Source organism: Acomys russatus, chromosome 5, assembly GCF_903995435.1.
Source record: "Acomys russatus chromosome 5, mAcoRus1.1, whole genome shotgun sequence".
NCBI classification, from domain to species: domain Eukaryota; kingdom Metazoa; phylum Chordata; class Mammalia; order Rodentia; family Muridae; genus Acomys; species Acomys russatus.
In genome coordinates, this window is record NC_067141.1 from 6,770,945 (window position 1) to 6,782,377 (window position 11,433).

General features: G+C 41.8%; 1 protein-coding gene across 1 annotated transcript in view; it reads right to left on the reverse strand.

The window, feature by feature from the left end:
- Positions 1–1,623, reverse strand: part of Xpo6 (exportin 6) — a 98,468-nt gene extending 96,845 nt beyond the window's left edge. The window contains exon 1 of the mRNA XM_051145203.1: positions 1,276–1,623. Coding sequence (XP_051001160.1) covers positions 1,276–1,278 — 3 coding nt within the window. The 5' untranslated portion in view covers positions 1,279–1,623. The remainder of the gene's footprint in view (positions 1–1,275) is intronic.
- Between the last annotated feature and the right edge of the window lie 9,810 nt (positions 1,624–11,433).

Genomic DNA, 11,433 nt, shown 5'->3' on the forward strand with positions numbered 1-11,433 from the left:
TAAAATAATTATTGAAGGAATGACAATTCATAGATGTTCCATATCTTTGAGTTAACTTTAGAGAACTCGTGTCTGTGCTCTGTACAGATGAGGAAGCACAACAGATCTGCCACCTTTTTATAGTATTTATATAAACCACAAATAGTACAAATTATGCCACGCCGCTCAGCTAGGGTTCAATACTTGTAAACCAGGAGGGCAAAATGAGTGCCTTAGACCCTCTTTCCCATTAACCAGGCAGGACCTTACTCATAACCCACACACCCCTCAAGAGTTTGACACTATGGTCTGATAAAAAGCTGTGTCAGCGACTACATCTCCAATACACTACTTATCTGCCAGGCACTGGGTCGGGGAACAGTGCTATCTATCCCCGGAGATGCTCAAAGCCAGGCTGGGCAATCAACCACTCCTCCTGTGCTAGTCGCCAACTGAGGTTGATAATGACTCAGATGACTAACTGCTTCACCTTGCCTCCTGTGATGGGCAGATAAGGCTCCCGAAACACCACAGCGGCAAACACAAGCGCTGAACAAGCTGCTGTGAGTACACAAAGGAGTAAGTAGCAGCCAAAGGGCCTAGAAGAGGGGGAGCTATCTTCCTTCCAAAGTGGTTTTTTTATCTGCATCTGAAAGGACCCATAGCTCTCTAGGGTAAAGGCCAGAGCATAAGGCAGAAAGAACACCAGCCAAAATGTCCAAAGACCCGCTGCTGACTCTGCCATCATCTGTATCAGTAACCTCTGCAAATCCCACTCTAGGTTTCGCCAAACGCAGACCGACAGCTGGACGGAATGATGTCCAAAAATTCCAGCCAGTTCTATAATAACAGACTGCTTATGTTCAAATCTTGCCAGAAGTGTCGCTTGACCTTGGGCAGAGTAATTATCTGCTCCGTGCCTCAGTCTCCCCATTTCCGATCGGGGGGGGTGGGGGGGTGGGAGGGGGGTTGGTGTAATAACTAAATACATACCAATACTTAGGAAAGGAAATGGCACACAGTAAGCCATCATTAAATAAACGATACTGATAATCACCCACCGCTGTACAAGGAGCACAGCCAACAGTGAGGAAGGGGGTTGTGTCCGTGGAGCTTCCAAGATCCTCCCTCTCAGACTCGAGACTTCCAGTGGGGGAGGGGGAGGGGAGCGTACAGCCGGTTGCACACCCTGCACGCATGTGTCACCGGCCAAGCTCGCACGAGCCTCTCCCCTAGGGCTTAGCTGCCCTGAGGCCCAACTAGCACCCCTCCAACCCGACCCCTGACCTCACTCACCATACTGGCCGGGGAGAGGGTGGCTCAGGTGAGCTGGCTCTTGGGATCCGACGCGTCCCGCTGGCACAGTTCAAGTCATGGTCCCGGCAGACTCGGGGAGTCCCCCGCCCATGCAAAGACGACCCGTTCCCCACCCCGGGCCCCGCTGGCACCTTTAAAATGAGCACAGCGGCCTCATCAGGGGCCCCACGAAGCGATTCATCCAGACCTCGGCCCACCCCAGGCAAACGCAGAAGCAGGAAATGGGGCTCAGAGGCGGCTGCGCGGGGGGCCCCCCGCCTGGGCCCGACCCCCCGAGAAGGAGGCTGCGGGCCCAGGCAGGGACTCCCCTGCCTCCGCGGCCCGAGGCGGCGATCGGCCCGGCTGAGGCTGAAGGGGCGGAGGCTGCCGGGCCTGGACGGCGCAGCCGGCTCAGGAAAGAGGCCCGCCGACCCGCGCTGTCCTCGCCACCTCTGTCCTCGCGACGGCCCCACTCCGCATCCCTGCACGCCACCCGCAACCACCGCTCGCCCCTCGCGGATACCCCCAGCCAACAGCCCAGCGCGCCGGAAGTGGCGAGCACCAGGCGGTCCTTCAGCCCGCGGCCTGCTGCGGCGCTGGAACCGGACCAATCCGGAATCAAGTGAGAGCGGAGGAGGGCGGGGCCGCACCTGACGGTTCGCTGGCTCTGCCCACCATGTCCCCGCCCAAGCGGCCGCGGACCGCCGCGTTGGTACAGGGGCACGCGGCCATTTTGGTAAAGGGGAGGTTTCCCTTTCGTTTCTGCCCCTCATTCATTCCTTAAATCCTTTTTGAGGACCTTTCCGGACCATGGCACCGCACTGGAAGTTCTGCGGCGCTGGTCTGTGCTCTCCTGGGGGTTTTATTCATTCAGTTTACAGTTCTGGGTGCTAGGGCCAGGAAGTGTCACAGGACGAAATTTAAACAATTAGTGTCAAGATCTTAATTGACTTCCTCCCCAATTCTAGTGTTAGACAGTATTTAATAGAAGAAAACACGGAACAAATGTTCCAATGAGCAGAGTAGCTCACTGGTCTTACAGATAGGTGAAAAGTGACCCAGAGATAAACCACTGGATTGTTTGGAAGGCATTTATGAATTTGGGAAGAGGGGAACAAAAGAAAAATAACTGGGTAACAATAGTTGACTCTGTGTGTGTCTGTGTGTGTGTGTGTCTGTGTGTGTGTGAGAGAGAGAGGGAGAGAGAGATCAAGAAGAGGGAATTTCGCCAGGCGTGGTGGCACACGTCTTTAATCCCAGCACTTGGGAGGCAGAGGCAGGCGGATTGCTGTGAGTTCGAGGCCAGCCTGGTCTACAAAGTGAGTCCAAGACAGCCAAGCCTACACAGAGAAACCCTGTCTCGAAGAAGAAGGAGGAAAAAGAAGGAGGAGGAGGAGGAGGAGGAGGAGGAGGAGGAGGAGGAGGAGGAAGAAGAAGAAGAAGAAGAAGAAGAAGAAGAAGAAGAAGAAGAAGAAGAAGAAGAAGAAGAAGGAATTTCGTTACCATTCTATTAAAAGTCATTCTAGAAGGATTTAAAAGAAGCAAAACTGGTACGAGCCAAATGTGTCGACTAGCTGATAATTTTAAACTGATGGAGGCAGGAGGATCCACAGTTCAAGGTCATCCTTGGCTACATAGTTCAAAGTCAGCCTGAACTACAGTAGAGCCTGATGGTTTAGCGATTAGAGTTTGTATGACTCTTCAAAGAATCCTTAGTTGCTCTCCTAGGGCTCATACTCCGTGTAACTCACACCAGTATATTCAACACCCTCTTCTGGACTTTGGAGACACCTACACTCATACCCATGGCATAAACATACCTAGGTACATAAACATATATTTTTTTTAAAAAAATTTTTTTTTGAGTCAGGGTTTCTCTGTGTAGCCTTGGCTGTCCTGGACTCACTTTGTAAACCAAGCTGGCTTGCAACTCAGACATCCGCCTGCCTCTGCCTCCCAAGTGCTAGGATGAAACTCATGCACCACTATGCCCGGCTCTAAATTTTTTAATAGCTAGGACGGTGTAAATTTTTTAAAGTTTTTGTTTTGTTTGTTTATTTGTTTTATTTTGTTTTGTTTTCGAGACAGGGTTTCTTTGTATAATATAACCCTAGCTGTCTTGTAGACCATGAACTCACAAAGTTCCTGCCTCCCAAGTGTGGAGGAATGTCTTGAGTGGATGTAACAACTGTCAATAAAGTGCTGTGTTGCCAAGCAGCTGGGCAAACAGATAGGAAGTGGGAGGCAGGACTTCCTGGAGAAGGGGCAGAGCCGAAATTGACAGTTGAGAGGCAGAAGGACAGGGGAGAGAAACAGCCCAAAGATCATAGTGGCAAGTGCCTAGGATATATGTATGTTATGAGGTTTAGAGTAGTTTGTTTAGTTTAGGAGTAGATTTGTATCAATTTAGATTCTGCCGCCTGTAGTGCTAACAGCTTTAAAGTATGTTTCAGACTCTGTGTCAGTTATTGGCTTTGTAGGCCAAACCAACACAAATTATTGTAACAAACTGGCACCCAAGTATTTAGTGTATCCACAACCTTGAAAAAGGATATTTTCTTATAGTTTGGTGGGGGAAATAGCTCCCAAAGAGAAAACCCAAATAATAAAATAGAGACTTTGTTATAACTTGGTAGTTTAAAGATGAAAGACATAATAACACAAAGTTTTGGGGCCTTGTTAAATGCTCTTTTAAATGATGCCGTGATACAAATAAGAGAGAGAGAAATGGTGCTACTGATTATGACTACTATTTTTACTTTAATCATAGCTTTCTATAATTCTTCAAAAGAAAAGGCTTTAGAGAAAAAGTTACAAAAATTTACAGATTTGACTGAGGAAAATGCTAGGATATCGGAGACAAAGCAAAGTGAAAAATATGAAATTTGGAAACATACCTTAGAAATGAAGTTAGAAAGACTTATTACTAATAATAATAATGCTGAGATAGAAACTGGAAAAAAAAAAAAAAAACAGGCCAGAACATACAACACAACTTTGTAACAAGACTGCAAGGCAGTCATTATTTGTTTAAAAACCAAAATTGATTTTCCCACCCTTCATAAGGGAACTACCAGGAAATGTGAAAAATCCACAAAGTTATCAGGGTTTTGATTGGCAACCTACAGAGGCACAAGAATTAAAAGGGTTTAAGGAGGCAATAAGCAGTTATGGTTTACACTTACCATATGTTAAACAGACACTTAATAATTGGGCCACATGGAATTGCATAATTCCAAAAGATTGGAGAGATTTAAGGACTGCCATCTTAGAGCTGGGTCCCCAATTACAATGCTTGGCATGGTGGAAAGATGAGGCCGCACTTATGGAGCAGCGCAATAGGACTAGAGGGGTTGATATTGTCAAGAATCAGTTGTTAGGTGAAGGCCCATATTCTGAATTAATACTGCAGGTTGCCTTTGATGATAATGTCTTAGAACAATGCCAAACAATAGCCCTGAATGCTTGGGACAAGGTTGAACAACAGGGACAAACGGAATAATTTACAAAAGTAACCCAAGGTTCAAATGAAACTTTCACTGACTTTTTACAAATAATAACTAAAGCTCTGAATAGAACCATAGCAGGTCCAAATGCTAGAGAAATTCTACTTTCATCTCTAGCTTTTGAAAATGTAAATGCTGAATGTAAAAAGGCTACTACACTCCTTAGGGCAAGATCTGTACCTCTTCATGAATGGATTAAAATTACTTCAGACATAGAAGTAAATACTCATGGTTCAGTTATAACTGGACAAAAAAATTACAGAAGACATCAAACATTATACTCACTGCTGTGACTGTAAAAATTCAAATCATAACAAATCATTGCTAAAGATAAATTATTCTGCAATACTAATAATTCAGGGGAAAGATTTCCTGTAAAATGTAGAAGATGTGGGAGGCATGGTCATGTGGCTCATGAATCTAAGTCATCCAAGGATACCCAAGGCAATTGCCTGATTTCAGAGAACTGACTAAGGGGCCTTCACTCAGGACCAACAAAAACAACATAAGCCATTCATTTCCTGTTCAGCATAAAGGGATTATTCTACAAGACAACAAGAAAATTCAAGGTCTGATAAAACAAAATGGGGCTACTGAAGACTTAGAAAACCCATTTAATGGAGATAATAATGGCCCTAGAGATAAAATAAAAGGTACTGAAGATACTGAAAAACAAATATTTTGGCAAACTACTATTAATGGTAAGAGAGCAAAGTTCAAATTACAATTAAATGGCATTGAGATTGAGGAGTTACTACATACTGACACAGATGTCAGTATAATTTCCCAAGATTCCTGGCATCCAATTGGGCCACTTCAAAAGGTATCTACACAGTTCCTATGGATTGGAACATTATCTTAAATGTTCCAAAGTGTCAGATGGCTTAAATGTACAGGGCCAGAAGGTCAAACAGGAAAATTAAGGCCATACATGGCTGATAGAGCTGTAAATTTATGAGGAAGAGATCTGTTACAACAATGGAAAACCCAGTTAACATCCCTCCAATTTCAGTAACAAGGCAGAAAACAGGTGATACTCCTGATTGAAAAAATTATGGCCAGGTGGTGGTGGTGCTCACCTTTAATCCCAGCACTTGGGAGGCTGAGGCAGGTGGATTGCTGTGACTTTGAGGCCAGCCTGGTCTACAAAGTGAGTCTAGGACAGCCAAGGCTACACAGAAAAACCCTGTATCGAAAAAAAACTATAAAAAGGGATTATCAAAGACAGTCACAGGCTGTCCATAAACAAGATATAACAGGGGCTGACTCTTCTACATTATATTGGGAAACCACTGCTGATAAAACACCTACAGCCTTGCCACTAAAATGGTTGACTGACCAACCTACTTGGATTGAACAATGGTCTATGACTAAAGAAAAATTACAGGCGCTGGAAAAGCTAGTCCAAGAACAACTGGAAGCTCAACATATAGAAGAGTCCAACAGCCCTTGGAATTCTCCTGTATTTGTCATCAAAAAAAAAAAAAAAAAACTGGAAAATGGAGGATGTTAACAGATCTCAGAGCAATTAATAAAATTATTCAGCCAATGGGAACTTTACAATCCAGAATCCCATTGCCTTCCCTGTTACCTAGGGAATGGCCTATTATAGTAATTGGTCTAAAAGATTGCTTTTTCATGATTTCTTTATATAAACATGATAGAGATTTGCCTTCTCGGTACCTACTTTTAATAGAAGCTGCCCAATAAAGAGATATTATTGGAAAGTTTTACCACAAGGAATGTTAAACAATCCTACCTTGTGTCAGTATTTTATACAACAGCCATTGGAGATAAAATGCAAGAAATGTCCTCAATAATTTACCATTATATGGATGATATCTTATTGGCTGATTCAGATGCATGTATATTAGAACAGATTTTTGATGAAATAAATAAAACCTTGTTGGGGATTACAGACTGCTCCAAGAAAATACAAAGAGAAGATTCTATTAATTATCTAGGATACAAAATAGGCCTACAGAAAATTAGACCACAGAAAGTACAAATCAGGAGAGATCAATTAAGAACTCTTAATGATTTTCAAAAATTGCTGGGAGATATTTACTGGCTGTGGCCTACAATTGGTTTAACTACCCAAGAACTAGATAATTTGTTTCAAACCCTACAAGGTGATAAGGACTTGAATAGCTTAAGAAAGTTATCAGCTGAGGCCGAAAAGGACTTGGCTCTGGTACAAAGGAAATTACAAGATTCATATATAGACCACATTGATCCAAAGAAGACATGGATCTTAGTTGTCTCGTCTTCTACTCATTCTCCCACAGGAATTCTTATGCAAAGGGAAGGTTGTATCTTAGAATGGATATTTTTACCACACAAAGTAAAAAATTAAAAAGCCTACATAGAATAAGTTTCTGAATTGATTGTAAAAGGAAAAATGAGACTTTGCCAGTTATCTAGACTAGATCCGGCTGAGATGGTGGTACCTTTTACTAATGCTGAGATTGCCTTATTATGGGCAGACGATGAACATTGGCAGAGGGCTTGTAGTGATTTTTTTGGGAGAAATTAACAACAGAGCAGGTTATAAATTAGAAAATAAAAGTAAGGTAGTTGAGAGTCCTTATGATTCCATTCAAAAGTCAGAATTATATGCAATTCTGCTGGTGTTATCAGAATTTGAAGACTCTCTTAATATAGTTACTGACTCTCAGCATGCTGAAAGAGTTGTGTTGAATATAGAAACAGCTGACCTCATTCAGAATGGTTCTGAATTAACGTCACTATTCATTCAATTACAACAAGTGATCAGAAATAGAAACCACCCACTGTATATAACTCGTATAAGATCTCACATGGGTCTACCAGGACCTCTAGCACAAGGTAATGATGAAACTGATCAACTATTGACAGGAAGTGAGTTAGAAGCTACTGAGTTTCATAAAAACAGAGTTTCATGTTAACAGCAAAGGTTTTAAAAAGGAATTTTCTATCACTTGGCAACAAGCCAAGGAAATTGTGGAAAATGTCCTACTTGTTCTATATATAACCAAACTCCATAACCTGCAGGAAATAACCCTAGGGGTAATCAAAGATATGAAACTTGGCAAATAGATGGATTTCATTTTATATAGAGTTTGGAAAACTGAAGTATATGCACCATACTATAGACACGTGTTCAGAATTTCAGTTCTGAAAAGGCTGATTCTGTTATTACACATTTATTAGAAGTCATGGCAATTATGGATATAACTAAACAAATTAAAACTGACAATGCTTCATCATATGTTTCTAATAAAATGAAACATTTTAAAATGTATTATTATATAAAACATGTTGCGGGTATACCACATAATCCTACAGGACAGTCGTTGAAAGATCCACTCGTACTTTAAAAGAAATGCTCATCAAACAAAAAAGGGGTATCAAAGACCCCCAGAGATAGATTACATAATGCCTTATTGACTTTGGATTTCTTGAATGCTAATAAACAAAAAAATGGCAGCTGTAGAGAGACATTGGATTTTAGAAAAATCTGATGAATTAGATCAGCCTGTCTTTTTCAAGGACATCCTGGCCTCAGAATGGAGAAGAGGAAATGTGTTACAATGGGGTAGAGATTTTGCATATGTTCCTACAGGAAAGGAAAAATTGTGGGTTCCATCAAAATGATAAAAAAAAATAGATATGACACAGGAAGACCCCCTGAAAATCATACATACACCCTTAATCCTAACACCATGAAGACAAAGACAGCTGGATCTCTGTAAATTCTAGGCCAGCCTGGTCTCCACAGTAAATCAGGGGATGACCCCTTACTGATAAATTAAGTTACTTGCAGAGACAACCTAGGATTTAAACTGACAAAATCTTCCTTAAATTTACTAAGCATTTTCCTTTGCCTTAACAATAGATTATATGTCCTTACTAATCTAAAGGATGGCTACACATCAATCCTAGGTTTATGTAAGGAAAATGCCATTGCTCTAAAAAAGCCAGCCAATCTCCTTTAAAGCGGAGCTTCCATTGGGAGAACTGGTACCAAAGGGTAATTGACCTAGGATATATAGACTGTTGGTCTATGTAAGGACCAAGGTTGGGTGAGGAGACAAACATGCAAGCTGCAAGCCTCTCATGTTGAAAGCCTTTGTATGCTTACTTGAGGTATCACTGCTCTGGGAGCCAGCTTATCTCTCTAAACATGAGCTACTTTTACAGGGGACAGGTGGTGGTCACACCAGATGGAAAAAGACACCAAGGAATTACAGGTGACAAAGTACAGGTCAGCCTAGTTAAGTCCCAAAAACTCAAAGGCTAAAATTTGCATACTTAAAAGGGTAACCTTAATGCCTTTTCTTTTGCTCAAGGCAACCAGCTTGTCTCAAAAACGGGATACATTTTCTTGGGAGACAGGTAGCGGCCTAGCCTATCCATCAGGTGCCATAGAGCCTAGTGAAGGACATTTAGTTTGAAAGGTGGACATGTCCACCCCTATGGAGAGAAGGGGTGAGACAAAAACACCCACAACAAATGTGAAAACCCAAGTACAGGACGCCTAGGGTACGCATAAACTCTAAAATGAGAGTTATATAAAGTTTAAAAGGTGGAAGCATCCATCCCCAATGGAGAAAAAGGGTGAGACAAAAACACCTTCAATAAATGTGAAAGCCCAGGTACAAGATGCCTAGGGTGTGCATAAGTTTATTTAAGGCTTAATGCCTCTTCTTTTGCTCAGAGCAACTGGCTTGTCTCTAAAACGGGATACGTTTTCTCGGGAAACAGGTAGCAGCCTGGCCACACATCAGGCACCACAGAGCCTAGAGAAGGACATTTAGAACTATACAATCTTGTTTTGATTTCAATTAGATAATGATTCTGTGTTCTTTGGCAATGGTAATATTATACTTCCTCTTTGAAAGAGGTCAAAATAAAACAGACCTGGATGAAAGGGAGACTGCTGATTTAAGTCAGTCTATACATACATGAATTCAAACTACAGAACTAGCTTCGATTGTTCTGTGCACCCTGCACATCTCATGCATTTATAGTTTTAGAACTATATAACACTTGTGAGAAATTATATATTTTCAGAACAAAAGTACCAGACACTGACGCTGGATCAGACCCGACAGGATGCATCCTCCAGCATGCTGAGATGCTGACATCCTGCCTTCCCCATGCTCCAGCCACAAGTGCTTCGGTTGCTGTTGTCATCAGAACAGAGCAGCCCCCAGGACAGCTTCGAAGAAAGTTCCTGATTCCAATTGGTCCAGCATTTCAGACTGTCCCACACAGGACTTTCATTAAGCCTGAATTTCTCAACAGAGACTGGACCACAAATGCTATCTCTAGTTTGTTTAACCATTTTCCCAGTTTTATTTGGGCCCCTACATAAGTATTATTCATCCCAAATCAGCCTGAAGAAACCTTAAAAAGAGAACACTGTCCCATTTCCCTTAAAGGGAGGTTGGGTAAAGTTTTGGGCTGTGGATGTTTATCTTCATTGGGAATTGTTTGTGTTATTGTTGGTTTCATTCAGAGAGAACAAGGTTGGACTCAGGGATTTTTCTCTGAGAGTATAGAAATATATAGGAATGATAGAACAAAAGGTAGATTATTGAATCTACTCTTCAATTTAAGGCCTTAATTGTTACTCACAAGGCTATTTTTAATTCATTGGTATAGAATATTAGATATTTATGTAAAATGAGTTTTTTAAATTCATTGTACTATTCAATTTTATCACAAGAATATACATCTTGGTTCAATAGATAGATAAGGTAAAATATTTAGATAAGGTCTTCAAAAACCTCAGAGACCTACAGAATATGGCATTTAAAGAAACTTTTATTGTTTTGAGGATTCTTTGAAAATGAGACAGGTTGACTCCTGGCAACACCCAGCCTGCCCCAAAGAAGGCAATGAGCATTGAGGAACTCCTTATGGAGATGCTTCAGATGTGCCAAACCAGCCACTGGGCAAACATGTCCTTGTTTTCTGCCACAGACAGAATTCTGCCTGAAATGGGCAAACTTGGATGCAGGTGGAGTTGATGACCAAACTCTGCCAAGATAGGGTAGGCAGGTCCTCAATCAAATATGCCTGTCAGATATATTGGGCCAGAGGCTGAAGATGATGCTCCAACGTGTTAAAGAGTTTTGAGTGACTGTTCAGGCAGCAAAGTGTCTCTGTCATTTTTTTTTTTTTTTTTCATTTTGGAAGCTGCTGACCTGCACTTCCTATTTACTCAGCTATTTAATTTTATTCCTTCTCAAGTCTCTGATGGGGTTGAAGACAGCAAAACATTATGAGTATAACATAAATATAATGATTGTTTTGTGGTTCTTGTGTGTGTGTGTTGTATATTGGTGTAATGATATAAACGTATAGGTAAAATGTTTTTTTTTTTTTATTATTATTATTATTATTAGACTAAAAAGGGGAATTGTGGAGGAATGTCTTGAGTGGATGTAACAACTGTCAATAAAGCGCTGCTTAGCCAATCAGCTGGGCAAAAGGACAGGAAGTGGAAGGCAGGACTTCCTGGAGAGGGGGCGGAGCCGAAATCACAGTTGAGAGGCAGAAGGACAGGAAAGAGAAACCGCCCAAGGATCACAGTGGCAAGTGCTTGGGATATATGTATGTTTTGAGGTTTAGAGTAGTTTGTTTAGTTTATGAGTAGATTTGT